Source organism: Muntiacus reevesi, chromosome 4 (genome assembly GCF_963930625.1).
Source record: "Muntiacus reevesi chromosome 4, mMunRee1.1, whole genome shotgun sequence".
Taxonomy (NCBI): Eukaryota; Metazoa; Chordata; class Mammalia; order Artiodactyla; family Cervidae; genus Muntiacus; species Muntiacus reevesi.
This window is the reverse complement of record NC_089252.1, coordinates 43,907,161-43,923,911: the sequence shown is the minus strand read 5'-3', so window position 1 is coordinate 43,923,911 and position 16,751 is coordinate 43,907,161. Positions and strand designations below refer to the sequence as shown.

The 16,751-nt window shown below is 48.9% G+C and overlaps 1 protein-coding gene across 1 annotated transcript in view; it reads right to left on the bottom strand.

Annotated features, from left to right (window-relative positions):
* ARK2C (arkadia (RNF111) C-terminal like ring finger ubiquitin ligase 2C) overlaps nt 1-8,767 on the bottom strand; it is a 100,483-nt gene extending 91,716 nt beyond the window's left edge. The window contains exon 1 of the mRNA XM_065935165.1: nt 8,707-8,767. Within this exon, the coding sequence (XP_065791237.1) occupies nt 8,707-8,767 (61 nt within the window). The remainder of the gene's footprint in view (nt 1-8,706) is intronic.
* Between the last annotated feature and the right edge of the window lie 7,984 nt (nt 8,768-16,751).

The window sequence follows — 16,751 nt, the reverse complement described above, 5'->3', positions numbered from 1 at the left end:
GATGGAAGGAATGGTTGGCGAGCAGAGATGCCTGGGAGCTGTCAGAGTCCACCATCCCCCACCCTCCCCATGGCCAAACAAGAGCCCAAGGGAGGCCACAGACCACACCAGCAGGAGTGGCCTGCGACCCAGAGCCATTGGGTGCCTCACAAGCCACGAGTCTGAACACAGAGCCACCGTTTGAGTGGAATTTGGTGAAGCCAGTCAAAGTGATGCTTGTGAAAACAACTTAGCAAGACATGAAAAGGCTTTCAATAGGTTAAATCTGAAAAATCGGAGAATGCAAAAGTGTATATTACTGTGTTTAGAGCGCTACAGAAAATATATGAGTATGAACAAAGTGGTGGAAAACCTTTCACTAAAGTGATCACAGACAGGTGGACTCCTAAGAGATTTTTTCCCTTTGGTCTATTTTCTAAACTTTCCAAAATGTGAGTGTATTACTTGATGATATAACATAGATAGAAGGCATCATGATGACCTAAGAAAACCTGGGAGAGGTGCTCATGACTTGGGAGCCGAAGTCCTTGATGGGGGGACACCTCGTTATCTTGGTGGCAACCTAAGCACAGGGGTCCCCCGGTTAAGCTGGTGAGGCCTCCTCCGAGCCAGAGTCTGCAGGCTAAAGGACTCACCACCCAGTTCCACCCCCTGCTCGTTTCCTACCCTGGGGTCTTTCTGGTCCACCATGCACCCTGTCTCTCAGACTCCCCTTCCAGAAGGTGGGGGCTCAAGGTTGGGGACTTGACCTGCCTCACAGCTTGGCTGGCCGCGAGCTAGACTGAGGCCTCTCCCAACGCAGATAAACTGATGTCCCCGGTCGAAGAGGAAAAGCAAGGATTCCTTTCCAGTGTTTTCTTGGTTTCAGGAGGTTCTTAACAGTGTGCAGGCCCTGGGAAGCTCTGCAGGGAGCCACAGCCAGCCGGCCAGTCACCCCGCATCCACTTCGGGCTCAGTCATTCCCTATCTCAACACGGGCAGGGGGCAACTTTCCCCACCCTTGGCCTCCGTTGTCTCCTCTGGTCCCCAGTTACCTCCTCCCAGACTGTGTTGAGGAGGAAATGCGGTAACAGAAGAGAAGAGCTTTGAATTTGGGAAAATCCGCTCTCGGCAGACAGCGCCAAGCCTGAGTTTGGAGCCCACACCTCACCTCTCATACCCGTCCTTGTCCCCAGCTGCCACCCCCCACCCACTCCGCCTCTGCGACGCTGCCCTCCTCCTCACATGGGTAGGCCCCACCTTTTTGCAAACCCGCGAAGGCAATGATCTTTCCACCTGCTGGCCTTGGGTCCCTCTTCTCAAGAAAGGTGAAGTTTGATAGAAGTCATTCAAACTGAGATACCAGAGCACAGCTCCCTGAGAGAGTGAATGTTGGTAGAGAGGTTGCTGAGTTACCCGCATGACTAAGGATGCACGTGCCCAGCCAAATAAGGCAGGGAGGGAGAGTTCTTTGAGGGTGTGTCCCATAAATATGACTGCATTTATCACCTGGTACTCCATCCAGGACTAGAAGTCTCAAATCCCAGGACACTGCCACAGTGCCCTTCCTTCTGCCCCCTTCAGCATCTCAAATTCTATTTATCTACAAGTTGAACTAACCTCTCCCCGAAATTGACTGCTCCGCCCATCATCCCTGCTTGCCTTCACGGTCTCACATTCTCCCAGGCACCTCCAGACCTCCCCACCCCTCCACCCCTCCACATCAACTGAGCTCTGCTCACTTCCTCTTATGGGAAGTCCCCCGCCCCCCATAAGCCCTCCTCCTCATCCTCCAGACCACTGGTGTGTGGACTTCCAACACCCCTGGATGCCCGCCGTGGACTCCTCCCCAGCTAAGCCCTCTGGGCTCATCCCTCTACTGGAGCTTCCAAAGACCTAAGAAATGGATTTCTTCCAGACTTTTCTCCCATTTTCTCCCAACCTTACGCTGCTTAACCCCTGGAGTAATGCTGTCCCAAGAACCATTCAAAGACAGGACAATGTTCCCAGTGCCTCCCATAGCTATGCAAGGCAACAGACCCACACCCACACCCCGACACACACACAGCCCCTCCTCGTAAGCGCCTTCTGTTCCTGCCCAGTCAGCAGAGCCACCTGGCCTTGACCGAAGTCTCCCTCCATTCCTGTCCCTGCCTGGAGTCTTTCTCCCCTCCCTCCAGTATGCATACCAACCTTTGAGGCACAACTCAACCCCATTTCCTCAGCACATCTTCCCTGATTTATCTGATCGCTTGGCCAGAACATTCCTGGCCAGTACATTCCGACAGCTGTGCGGGATGGGGGCGGCCACCTAGCATGCCGAGGGACCTGCTCTGTGCCAGGTGTCATTGAAAAGTCTCCACAAACCCTGTCAAGTAGATATAGTGATGGTGATTGTTTAGAGGACACTCAGCAGTGGCCTAAGTTCACCCTTCCTGGTCAAGACTGGGATAGGACTCAACTCCTGGACTGCTCCAAGCTCTTCCCCTCTCACCAATCAGGACGCTCTGCCATCTGTTTGGGTGCCGAGGCACCGAATACCTTAGACAGTGTCTGATTTGCTAAGCATCCATCTCCCAGCCTCAGCATAAGCCTCAGGAGGGCAGGTATCCAGGTCCTACATGGCTTTCATATCCCCCTTCACTTGGCCCCAAGTAGGAATTCAGTGAACACTCATTAACTAAATGAACAAACAAGTGAGTCAGTGAATGAATGACTTAATGAATGAATACATGAAAATACAGGCATTGCAAGTGGTTCAGCTGTGGGGTTATGAATGTTTGCTCTTAGTTCTTAAATCAGCCAGAAAATTTGAGCCTAAGGTAAGCCTTTCCCTCCAATTCTCTTAGAAATATATTGGCTCATCTGTGGCCAAACCATACCATCCTAATAAAAGCAAATTCAGATTCATATTATATTGAGCCAGGACTTTTTAAAGAACTATGTAGATTCATAGAGGAACTAAGGCGCAAGTGTACAAGTGCCTTATACATTTGAGCAACTGTGGTCAGGCAGGACTGAGACACCCAAAGTTATACCCTGAGCTGGAGTCAAGGGCCTATGTCTCCTGGCCGGGAGTTTGCCACTGCACTTGGATCCAGCATGGAGCTGTTGCTTCCCGAGGTCAGAAAAGCATTAAGTTTTCCAATGGATACTGCAGGCTGCGTATTTAAAGGCGGGAAGGGCATGTCAGGTAGGGCAGGGGGTGAGCAAGGAAGAGAGGTGAGAGGTGGCCCAGTGTCTGTTATCTGCATATTGGGGCATGGAGACTCTTGGTGGTGTTTTCCCCTTGCCTTGAGTGATTGATAGTATCTGCTGATTTATGAGAAACTATTATTTAAGTAAGCCCCTCAATCAGGCGAGCCTTATCCAATGCTGGTTTCAGGAGAGAAGTTCTCTTATTCAAAAGGAAAAGTGGTAAATGAGAACCATGTTCCATCTTATTACAAAGTCCAGCGTAGGATCTACAGAGTGGATGGCTTTTCCAAAATCTTAAGAGTTAAAATTGATTAAAACAGGTATGTGTCTGTTGGCTGAGAGAGTAGATACAAAGTACAATGGCTTTGTAGTGACCGGACAATCCAGTTAGAGGAAAAGGCTCCTTCAGATGAGTAAGTTTACTCTGACAGTCTAGACAAAAATATGGTATGCATTGATAAATTGCTAAAACATGACTTCCCAGTAACCTACTAACTTTCTATGCTATTACTAGGTTACTAAACCATTCTTAAAGCATATTGACCAGATAATTCCAACATATATAATATTTGTTTAAAGAAATAAAATCTGAGAGTTAGTTAATAGCCACTGCTCTCCAGGGTGATCACCTGAGTTGGGATCATTTTCCTTCTTGTTGAGGTTGGTCGGAGGATGGTTTATTTTGCTTTTTCAAACTGGGAGCAAAATTGAAAGTTTCATGAAAACCAAAATAAAGGAGGAGGGGAAGGAGGAGGAGGGAGAGAAACAAAATCCCCACGACCTGCCTATCTCGTCTCACACAAGCTGCAGCACGAGCCTCTGCTGGGAACTTGCCTGTGTGTCCATGTGTCACAGTAAATCAGCTCAGCTTTCCCACCCGGGCTGGGGAGAGCACGAGAACAAAGGGCCAGAGCAGAAAGGGCAGCCATGGGGGAGAAGGGAGCCGCATCAAGCCACAAAGGAGGCGAGGAAGCGCTGTGGTCAGGCAGGGGTGCGCCCGCCTGGGAGGGAAGGCTGGCAGGGGGCAGAGGCGAGCTGGGAGACAGCCCACAGGGGCGAGCAGGAGACACCTTGGCCCAAGGCAGAGCAGCTTCAAAATGATGACCCTCTGAAGGAACCGTGAATTTCTTTAATCAACTAATTTCCTCGGTGACTAAAACGCCTCATTTAGCATGGCTTATTCTGAGATGAAATTGAATAGGTGTAATTGACAAATGTTTGAATTTGGGTTCCACTCTGGGGGAAAAAAAAATACCTCTCCACTAGCTCCTCAAATATAATTATGGAACAAAGATATACTTTAAGGGCTCTTCTTCCAGTTCAGTTTGAAGATAGATTCGGACTTCCCTCCTGATCCCCGCCCCCCACACTCGGACAATGACAGAGATCTGGCTTTCTTTCTCAAGAGAGGCACTCCGGCCGGCCACAGATGAGGCAGCTGTCAGGAAACTGGGCTGTAATCAGCGTTCCCTGGCTCACAGCCTGCAGAGGGCACAGACCCTGCAGTAACAGGTCAGGCTGCTGGCCCTGGGATAAATGTGGGAGTGGTCTGAGTTGGTTTCTGTTTCAAACATCTTCCTTATGCAGGATCTCCATGCAAAACTTACATCACAGGTCCCAACAATTTAAATATGCACCTGGGAGAGGATACTTTCAAATTCCAGATCATGGCTTCAACTGCATGTAACATGTCACCCCCAGCATGACTTAGAAGGACAGTAAATCAATGAAACAGTAAAAAGAAAAAAAAAAGACAACTGAAAATGGGTTTTTCAGGCGAGTCTGAAATGCTACAAGATTGCTAGTTAAGAACAGTATCCCTTTTCTCAACCTAAGGGTTATAGCCCATCTCTTCATCAACATCATAAACCGGGTGCCCATGAAACTTGGAAACTGAGATGAAAAGTGGAGGCTATCGGGTGGGTACATAGGTGGCCAAAGATAGGAGTTCTTTCTATGTAATAGAGCTATTTTGGTGTGTCAGGACAACTGACCCATCCCCCACCACATTACCCAGGTATCTACTGTAGAAAGATATGGACTAGATGAGATTAAAGTCACCATATCTGTATCACAAAAAAAAAAAAGGAAAGGAAAAAAAAAAAAAACCAGAAGGCATTCACTCAAATCTTACAATGGGAGGTGGGAGTGGTGGGTGGGTGGGTGAGGGTGGGGATAGAAAAGCAAGGGGGAAAATCTAAACAGCAGGATACGACAATAAATGGGAAAACAGCAAGAGAAAAAGCACACTAGGTTAATATAGGAAACTAGTTCTTTATTGAGAGATTGTATATTAGTATTAGTGGATTCTGTGTGTAACAATGTCGTCATGCACACGATACAAAAAAAAAAGAAAAAAAAAAAAGGCTGGGCCCACCATGCTTCGGAAGGGCAACAGAACAAAAGCAGCGTACAATGAGCAGATGGCCCGGGCTACACGAGCACAGTACGTTTCAGCAGGGTAACATCTCTAACCGAGCGCTGTACATTGTCAACTGGGGGATGTAAAAAAATACAGACCATGCTTTAGTTTTAGTACAAGAAAAGGTGGAAAAGATACACAACCAAAAGGATATTTGATACAGAAAAAATTACCCACAAAATAAGAACAGGAAGTAATTCAGCACAGCAGAACACGCGATCCCTGTTTAATGGAAAACCATTTTGCTGGGGATTCTCTTTCTTTTCGTTTTTTTTTTTCTCTTCTCTTTCCTTTCAGATTGCCAAATGGCAATCTGGGGAGGCCCCTTGGGACTTTACTTTGGAAGGGCCCTCAAAGTAGGGGCCTTATTCTTTCTTTATTGCTGCTGTTTTGTTTCCGTTTTCGAGCAGGTCTGGCCAGCGAGGCAGCAGAAGGGAGCCGGCTGTTAAAGGGGCAGCTCCGAGGGCCAGGGCGGATGTCCAAAGATGCTCTTGACATTGTAAAATTAAGCAATTAAGACACCGTGGCCAGGGCTCCCCCTTAAGCCAAAGACCTTGCTGCACCAAATTTTCAGAGTAGCAGCAACTATCATTTTATCAAAATTGTTCATATATATATATATATATATTTATTATTTTTTGCCTCTGACTAGATGTAATCTCTTCACTTATGCCGGCATGCTACCAGGGAGCTAGCTGAAGCCACCCAGATAAGTGGCAAATGGGGTGCTACAGCCTCCAAGCCAAGGCAAAAGGAATCCACTTAACAGGGATTTACAGTGCAATGTACTCGGCTAAACAAGATGAGATACAAAAATGGTTATTTCTCTACATCTATTCTGAAATGGCCTACATCCTATACTACTACAATGGAAACTAAAAAGAACAGATTTAAGCTGGCAAGCTATCTAATAGTTTTACAAGAAGATTGTGGTTTAGGACCTTGTTGGGTTAAGCATTAGTATCCTCTATCGGAAGGTCATGAATTCTTATCACATTGCGCTAAATTTTACTCACAGCCCGACTAACCCTCAGCCCTTGAATTTCCTGTGGGCCTGTTTGCCATGAAAGTAAACTTTGACTGACTGGCAGAATTTGTTTTCTTAGGTGTTTTTTGTTTTTTGAGGGGGTGTATTAAAAATAAAATTTAAAGGCAGCTGAGCAATTTGAATTTCAAAACATGGAATCAGCATCCTGCAATGGTATTTAGAGATCGGTGGTATTAATGAGGATGATAATGATTTAATCAGGATAATTATACTTTCAGGCTCAACATCCATCTTAATCATTTTTGAATTTCTGCCTAGTGTAATGTTCCACACCCGTTTTAAACGGAAATGCCAAGTAATGAGATATAATTGTGTATTGGGGGAGGGGTTGGCATTTCAAGGGAGATCTCACCCCGCCCCCCCATTCCTATTCTTCACACATCCCCTCCACCCCTGCCCCCCACTGCTAGGCTGGCCTGAGACAGGGGATACTGCCGCTTAAATAGCAATGCCTTCCTCAGATGGAGACAGGAGATGGTTAAGAGGGGTGTCACAATACAGCTAAATGCGGAGGCAGAAGGGTCACAGCGCACACAGCAGCGAGTTGACCATTCACTGAGCTACACAATGAAGAAAAAAAAAAGATTTGATAAATGCAGAATGTCATCATTCTATCATCACACAAAAAAACTGCGGTTCAAACAGGCCTAAGGGGGTCAACCTTGCCTTTTAGGTTCTGGGGAGAGGCCGGGGCTGGGGACAGCTGGGCTGGGCGTTCATTCTCTGGCCCAGTCGGGCCCGTGGGGCGCACGAGAGCGCTGCCGCGACCCCACCCCCCATCTGACTTGGGGGAGCAGCCCTGGTCGCCAAGGGAAGACATCATTCCGAGCGCGAGGGAGGTGGGGGCGGGGGAGGGCTTCAGCCAGGAGGGATTAAAGCAGACGTGGAGTGGGAGAGGATAGCAGAAACATTTCCAAGAAGAGCAATGTGAGTCCAGAGGCAGAATGCAAAAAGAAAAATAATAATAATAATGAATCTAAATGCATCTCCGGTTTGCTTTGGGAGGTGGGAGTTTTTGATTAAAAGAAAATGGAAGAAATGTGAAGCGGGGAGAAGAGGGGGGAAATCAAGCTATTGTTGTTAGCAGAATGTAAGGGAAAGGGGATGTGGGGAAGGGGACCGTGCAAACACACCCCATATATCACAGTTAAAAACAAAGCCGGCGCCGGCCTGCTGCTTTGTCAACGCCTGCCGGGGGCAAAGGCCTGGCCTGGGGGCAGCGTCCCACCGCATCCGCGCACACACAGCGCAGCACCCAAGGGCCGGCACCCGTCTCCGGCCGGCCGGGTCCAGGGGTGCACAGCAGTGCACGCCTGACTCTCCGAGGCGCGCACACACTTGCATACAGTCACATACACGCGCGCACGCACGCACACACACACACACGAGCATCCTGAACCCATAAATACAACTGTCATACAAAGACCATGGGGTGGGGGGTGGATAGCAGAAGGGCGATACACCAAAAAGGGTTAAAGGGGGAGGAAAAGATGGGACGGGAAATCGTGCAAGTGCCTACGAGAAGGTGGGGGCTGGGGCATGGGACAGGGCAGATGCCGGATGCCAGCTAGGCAGCCATCGGTATCAGTGACTAAATAATGGAGAAACACGAACACAAATGACATGAAACACACATACATCTCAAAAAAAAAAAAAAGAAATCACAGAAAGCCAAGTAGGCTTACACACACAAACACAGGCGCGCGCGCACACAGTCATGTATCTCTCTCCGTCCTTCGATCACACAGGGCTAGGTATTGGGGGAAGGGGCTATGACTGGGGGAACCGCGTCCGCCGCAAAGAATAAAAAAATGGGGCCGGGGAGGGAGGGGACTCGAATTCGCCAAACCCTAACTTCACTGCAAAAGCTCCCACGAGGGCGGCCACCTCCACACTCGGGGTCCCCCCAGAAGGGAGAGGGGAGAAGCCGCCGCTCGCCCCGCGTCCTCCCGGGTGTGCCCTGAGCACCCCCACCCCCGCCGCCCTCGGCGCCAGCCCCCGCCCCGGTGCCCGCGGCGACCCACGCTCGGAAGAGGACCCCGAAAGCAAAAAGCGATACCTCTGTTTCGCACAGAGCCAAACACTGGAAGCACGAGATAGCCGACGTGGACCAGGACCATCCTGGCTCCTCGCGCGGCGGCGGCGGCGGCTGCGCGCGGGCCCTTTGTGGCGCGGCTCCGGGGCGCGGGCGCGGGCGGCGGCGGGGCTGCGGGAGCCGCCGGGGCGGGAGGCGGGGCGCGGGGCGCGGGCGGCGGCGGGGCGGCGGCTGGCGGAGAGACAGATGGCCCATGGAAAGGCTCCCTTCCCGGCCCCTCTCGACATTCAAAGGCGCTGGGGCCGCAGCTGCCGCCACACAAAGGCGCGCCCAGCCAATGGGAACGGAGCGCAGCGCGGCGCGGCCTCGCCGAAACCGCGGGGGACAGCGGGGACCGCGGGCGCGCGGGGGGCGGGGGGGCGGAGGTGCAGGGAGGGAGGGGTGATGCCTGAGAAGCAGCGGGCGGCCAATCGCCGCAGCCCGCGGCCGGGCGCGGGAAGGGGGTCAGCCCCGCGGGGCTCCTGCAGCCTCGCGTGGGTCCCTGGTCGCCCGCGAGCCGGAATGCGCGCTCGTGGAGCGCCCTGCACCCAGACACGCGCGGCGTGCACACGGAACGTGCACACACCGAGAGCGACGTGCACCCAGACATGTGAAGGTGCCTTCGTGCTTGCGGAGAGACAGGCTCCAGCGTTTCCAGTGCACACGACCCGGAGGTCCTTGCACAACGCTCCCGGGTCACTCGGGGACGTGTGCATGGAGGCTGGCGCACGTGCAAAGCCCGACTGCGGGCACAAGTGGAGCTGGAAAGCGAGCAAGCGCCGCACACGGGACCCAGGCACTGTCACACGGCCATGCATACACCGGAAAGCCTTGTTAACCGAACACGTGCCAAGAACGCGTTCCCAAAGACACACAGAGAGGACACACAATGCAGATATGCACACTTCCAGGCTCTCTGCCTGTCGCACCGCTTCGCTGCTTCTGCAGAGCACAAAGCTGACAATATGTATTTGCAGACTGGAAAACCCTGTTTTAGGCTGAGGTGTGTGCACACGTTCCATACAGAGACACGCTCACCCCAGAAAACCATTCGACCACCATTCTCTGCACTCTGACAGAGGCGCAACCAGCCGTGTGCACAGACACGCCCACTTCCACTGCTGACGGGCACATATGTGATATCAGGGTTAGGAGGCGCCTCAGAGTCACACGAGGCCGCCCAGCCACGGGGTCCCATGGGTCCTGTGGCTGGTCTGCCAGGTACAAGCAAGGCAGAAGCAAAGAGCCTTCACCCAGCAGGCCAATTGTCAGGTGGACGGCTGCGACCTGGTTCCTACACTCAGCCCACCTGCTATGGCATCTCCCCGCAGAGCCCTCAGACCAGGCTCACAGTCCAAAGTCCAAGGCAAGACCAGAGTCAGCTTGGCATCCACAAGGCAGAGGACATTTCCTCCATCTCACCTTGTCTTCAGTGGCTCCTTTATTTCATGAGTCTGAGAAAATTAGATGGGAAAATTGCAGTAGGTGGAACTTGAAAAAAAAAATCTACTCAACCAAAGCTGCTTCCATTTTCGAGATAAGGAAAAGCAGGCCCATTTACTGAATACACCTCGTGTTGTGTCAGGACCGAAGGAGGTGATCCAAATCCTATGGAGGCCCCAACGCTTTGCAGCCCAGAGGGGCTTCAGAAAGGGAAGAGATGGGGGTCAGCACGGGGTGCTGGGGAAGGGACACCTAAGAGGAGCGCAGAGTGGGTGGGAGGTGGGGAGAGCAGACGGGGTTGACTCCAGAAAAGTGACTTCTAAGAGCAACTTGAAGAAAGAACAGGAGAAGTGAGGTCAGGCGAAGAAGACAGCAAAGGGAACACTTCGGGGCTCTGCCAAGACACCCACTGTTTTCCCGGTGGCCACAGCTGGGCGTGATCCCAGTGCATGCATATTCCTCAGACCTCTCCCCACCCTGAGCACCTCCGCTGCCCTCAGAGAACCCGGGGACGAAGGCAGGCAGGAGCACACCAACAGTTCCAAGCCCCACTCTTGACAATCACTTCAACCCACTCCTGCCCCCAGCTCTTTCTTTTGTTCATTCCCCATTGAATAAACATAAATCCGCCACTAACAAAATTTTAAATGAAAAGAACTTAAGAATACCTAACTACTAAAATTTTTTCCTTTTCTGTTTCAGGCTTTGCCAGTATAACTGTATAATAAAGCTTTTGTTATCAGAATCTACATATTTTTACCTTGCTTTTTAAACTCAACATTTTAGAGACCTCCCTGGTGGTCCAGTGGTTGAGAATCAACCTTCTGATGCAGGGGATGTGGTTTCAGTCCCTGGTCAGGGAACTAAAGTCCCACATGCCACGGCGTAGCTAAGCCCACACGCCAAAACTCTTTAAGCTTCTGTGCTGCAGAGAAGTCTGCCTACCGCAACGAAGAGCCAGAACACCTCAATGAAGACCCAGGAGAGCCAAGTATTTAAGGAAATAAATAAATAATCAAAATAGTAATAAGGACTTCAGTGGTGGTCCAGTGGTTAAAAATCTACCCAGTGCAGGAGACATGGGTTTGATCCCTGATCTGAGAACTAAGATCTCACATTCCAAGGGGCAACTAAGCCCATGCGCCCCAACTACTGAAGCCCAATCGCCCTAAAGCTTGTGCTCTGCAACAAGAGAAGCCACCCCTAGGAGAAGTGCTCGCAATGCAATGAGAGTAGCCTGGGTCTCTGGCCATGCCACCGGCCATACCACCCTGAACACGCCTGATAGCGTCTGATCTCAGAAGCTAAGCAGAGTCAGGCCTGGTTATAACTTGGATGGGAGGGTAGCCTCCACTCATCACAACTAGAGAAAGCCTGTACACGGCAGCAAATACCCAGCACAGCAATAAAGAAGTAGATAAATAAATGTTTAAAATAATAATAATAAATTAAAATTTTATCAGAAACATTTTCCCGTAATTATCTTCCTAATTTTCATTTTAGATGTTTTCATTGTATTCCAACAAGTGAATGTACTGTGAAATTACTTAATCATCCTCTATTCTTGGGCACTTAATTTGCTCTCAATTTTTCATTACTGCAAATCATACAGTGAACTTTTACATTCCTGTAGCTGGTAGCTTTTGTTGAGCTGTAACTTCGAATAAACTTTGAGGATTGGCTGGCATTCTTAAATAAATATAGAAAACTTTATGTTGCCTGCCATACATTTTAAAAGCTTTATAAAAAGATTAAGCTCATTGCCAATGCTACCAGCAACATGCATGCGTGGGCGCTAAGTCTTCAGTCCTGTCCGACTCTTCGTGACCCGTGGACTGTGGCCCACCAGGCTCCTCTGTCCATGGGATTCTCCAGACAAGAATACTGGAGTGGGTTGCCATGCCCTCCTCCAGGGGATCTTCCCGACCCAGGGACCGAACCTGTGTCTCCTGGAGATCCTGCATCGCAGGCTGATTCTTTATAGTATGCCAATTCCTTTGCAACCTGGCTAGCTCTGGGAGAGCATTCTTTATCTTACTTTATACTAGAGCAGCTCATAAAAGCTATGACTGCCCAGCATGACCTTGTCAGCAGAGCAGTTTGGGTACACACTCCAAAGTCAGATTGCCTGGTTTCACATTCTGGCTCTGCCACTTACTAGCTTGGACAAGTTATTTTAACTTCTCTGGCCTTGGTTTCAACAGCTGTAAAATGAGCATGATTATAGCAACCTTCCCCAAAGGACTGAGGTGAGGACCAATAAGTTAATACTTGTCAAGGACGTAGAATAGTGCGTGGCTCTGCAGCGCATAGTTCTTTCCCCTTTGCTTGTCCATCTCTCCTTGTCCACTACCTCTTGTCGTCCTGTTGTTATTTATGACTGCCTAGTTAATGCATTTAGGGGACATTATACCATAATGTGGAACATCCATTAGACAAAAGCAATCATCAAGGAACAGACCAGCACTATAGCTAGGGAAATCCACCTACTAACCATACCCTTCCTGCCTTTATATGCTTCAGAGAAACATAACTGGCAGATGCCCACATTCATCAGTACAACAACATTCCCACACAGGCCTGCCCCTCCTGCTAAGAAGGACAGTGGGTCAGGAGGACAAGCTTCATTTGTAACAAAACCTACCATCCCTCAGCCTCAGTGCTCAATGTATTAGCCCATCTGTCTAATATGGGTAATAATAACCTGTATTAAAGGTATACTGTGAGGATCAAATGAGAAGATAGCTATGGAGTCTGTAAATAATACAGAGAATTCTAGAAGCATAGAATGAAACCTGGTCTCAAGTTTCTGTCCAAGAATGAAACTTGATTATTGTTTTGCCCACCTCCCTGTTTTGCCGATGAGGAAGCTGAGGCTCAGAAATGGGCTCATGAACAAGGTCAGAACCGTTCAAGGCTGGGTTAGAGCTAGGTCCATTTTCCCCAGCATACAGCCTAGTATTGTCCTACCTCCCATTTTCTTCCCTTTATGCTGGTGAGGACTGTTTTCACTTCCCTTCCCATTACATGAAGTCCACAGAAGTTCATTCATCCCGGTTTTTTCTTTGTATGTTCTTCTTGCCCACTGCCAAAATCAATATCTAGACCATGTTTGCAGGCTTAGCATGTTAAGACTCAGGAGGAAATACTGAAAATGCAAGGTGAAGGTCCATTCACAATTCCTGATCCAGAATGGAGAATCATGGTTCTATAAAGTAGAAATAGCACTATCATTTGGAACCTTGACCCACACTTTGACTCCTCACTCTCTTTTGTTTCCACTCTGGCCACCTGCCAAAAAGGTTCTACAGAGCATCCTGTTTCTGGGACCCAGAAGCAACTGTTTCAAGAACTACTCCTTTGGAGCCCAATGTCAGATCTGGGTTATGACTACCACTGCCCTTTAGCCAACAAATGAAAACAAATCCATCTCACCAGTCATGTAGACCTCAAACATTTTCCAAGCCTGATGACCAAATTCCTGCTCTTCTCCAGGATGCGTTGGTATCAGGTGGACATCGCTTTCAAAATCGGCTCAAAACAGCAGTGCCTCAACCACTGCACCCCCGTGATTGGTGTCACAACAGCTCCTGTGCTGAACAAGGCAGGAGGTCCAGATGCAGCCTGCTGGGGGCGGAAGCATGGCCCCAGGCACTGACAGTCACTGGGGGGTCTGCACATAAGCACAAGCAAAAAAAGGAATCCAAGAGGGGCTTAACCAAACATGATGGTGAGTCGGAGGGAAGTCAGGGTGGACTTGAGTCCTCAAGGATTCCTTTGGGATAGAGCAAGGGTAGGAGAAGACCCTAAAGGCTGGCTCCTTTTCCAACAGACTGAGAAAGTAGGGGGAGGCATCGACTCAAGGAGGCAAAACATGAACAAAGGCCAGAAGAAAACGCAGAAGGAGCTGGAGGTGGGGAAGGGAAGGGAAGGGAAGGGGAAAAGAAGGGGAGAGGAAGGAAGAGGAGAGGGAGGGAAGAAGAGGAAGCAGAAGGAAAGGGAAAGGAAAAGCAGTAGCAACGGCAGCTTGGGCTGAGTGAGCTGTGGGAGGCAGCTCAGAAATGAACGGGATGTCGGGCGTGGCAAGGATGGGAGCCGTGGGGACTGGACTGGTCACTCCTCTGCAACGTGCTTACTCACTGAGCACCGAGAGCTCCTCTCAGCCCTCAAACAGGTGGGGCCAACAGGAAACGCAGCAGGTACCCAGGGTCCATGACCCGCTTCTCCATTGTGCTCGGGAAATCGTCTTGAGTACCTGGCTGCCCAGGTTGAATGCTGAAGATCCCAGATACCCTGGCAGGGCAGTGGGGTCCTGTGACTCTGCCTGTCCTAGGGAAAGAGATGGAAGCAGGGATGGTGTGGGATGGCTCTCTTAGAAAAGAGCTGATTTGGAAGATGCTTAAAAGCCATTAAAAAAAAAAAAAGCTGATAAATAGAATCAAGCATCTAGCCTTCCTTTCCTTCTATGAACTCCATTTCAGGATAATGAAATACTGGATGAGGGGAAGTTTCTCTTTATAGAAGTATTGACTAATAAATGAAGAAGCAGTGATATAATGAGAATACCATCTTAATAAAACAATATTACTAAGCACAACAAATGATCATCATTGTTCAGTCACTGTGTTGTGTCTGACTCTTTGTGACCCCATGAACTGTAACATACCAGGCTCCTCTGTCTCTCATAGTTGGCTCAAATTCATGTCCATTGAGTCAGTGATGCTGGGAAAGACTGAAGGCCAGAGGAGAAGGGAACTGCAGAGGATGAGATGGTTAGGTAGCATCACTGACTCAATGCCCATCGACAGCGGATAAAATCAGCAAAAGAGAGACATATAGGACATAATTTGCTCCCTGATGAAAAAACAGACCACCACTTATGAAGTAGTCTTTCCAGAAAATGGGCCATGTGCTTAATCAAACCTCTAGGTCTAATTTCCAATTGATATGAAGCACAGGAAACAGAGAAACATATCAAAAGAATACTTTATCACGTTGAAAACAAAGGTCTGTCTAGTCAAAATGATAGTTTTTCCAGCAGTCATGTATGGATGTGAGAGTTGGACCATAAAGAAGGCTGAGCACCAAAGAATTGATGCTTTCGATCTGTGGTGTTGGAGAAGACTCTTGAGAGTCCCTTGGACTGCAAGGAGATCCAACCATCAATCCTAAAGAAAATCAGTCCTGAATTTTCATTGGAAGGACTGATGCTGAAGCTGAAATTCCAATACTCTGGCCACCTAATGCGAAGAACTGACTCATTGGAAAAGACCCTGATGCTGGGAAAGATTGAAGGCAGGAGGAGAAGGGGATAACAGAGGATGAGGTGGTTGGATGGCATCACTGATTCGATGGACATGAGTTTGAGCAAGCTCCAGGAGATAGTGAAGGGCAGGGAAGACTGACATGCTGCAATCCATGGGATCACAAAGAGTCAGACATGACTGAACAACTGAACGACAACATACATGTGCACTTAGCAAAATCTAGATCATGAAAACTCTACGGGACAAACATGTTTTTCAAAAAACAAATTATAAGGGGGGGAAAATGAGATGGAGGAGTTCCCTGTAGAGGCATACGGAGTATATCAGCTAAGTGCAGCATGCAGACTTTTGTGAGATGTGATAAGCTATAAAAATAACTGGGGAAATGCAAGCATTGACTAGATACTAATGATATTAGTTGGGTTTTTAGATAGAATAATCATATTGAGGTTGTATTTCCACAACAAATCCTTATTTTCAGTTGCTTTACAGATATATTAAATGAGAAACCCAGAGAGAGGGATATAGATGAAACTAGATTCACACTGAGTTGATAACTGTTGGAATTAAATGAAGGATACATGAGGGTTCATCATATTATTCTCTACTTTTGTTTATGTGATGGTTAATTTTACGTGACATCTTGACTTGGTTAAAGGACGTCCAGATAGATGGTAAAATATTATTTCTGGATGTATCTGTGAGGGTGTCTCTGGAAGTGATTAGCATTTGAATGGGTAGCCTGAGTAAAGACCACTCTCATCAATGTGGGCAGGAATCCCTGAATCCACAGAGGGCCCCAGTAGAACTAGAAGGCAAATCAAGGGCGAATTTGCTCTCTGCTTAGCTGGGACATGCATTGTCTCCCCGCCTGGGACATCAGACATTGTACTCCTGGTTCTCTGACCGGTGGACTCAGCTGGGATGCACGCTGCCAACTCTCCTGGTCCTCAGGCCTTGGGGTTTTGACTGGAACCACATCCTCCGGCTTTTCTGGGCCTCCAACTTGCAGGCGGCATAATGTGGGACTTTTCAGTTTCTGTGATCCTGTGAGTCAATCTCTTATTGAAAAATCTCCTTCTATATAGCTACATCCTATTTGTTCCATTCTCTGGAGAACTCTGACAAATGCAGTTTATATTTGATTTTTTTTAAGTAAGAAATACACAAAAAGATAGCAGGCACACATCCTTCACTCTGTGGATACATGAGAAGTTGTCTCTTCTGGTTGGGCAAAGTGGAAAGCGGTGTGCCTTCCTCCTTTTCCTCTCAGCCCTAGGCCAGGAGCTCGGGCTGAATTTCAGTTCACACACCCACAGC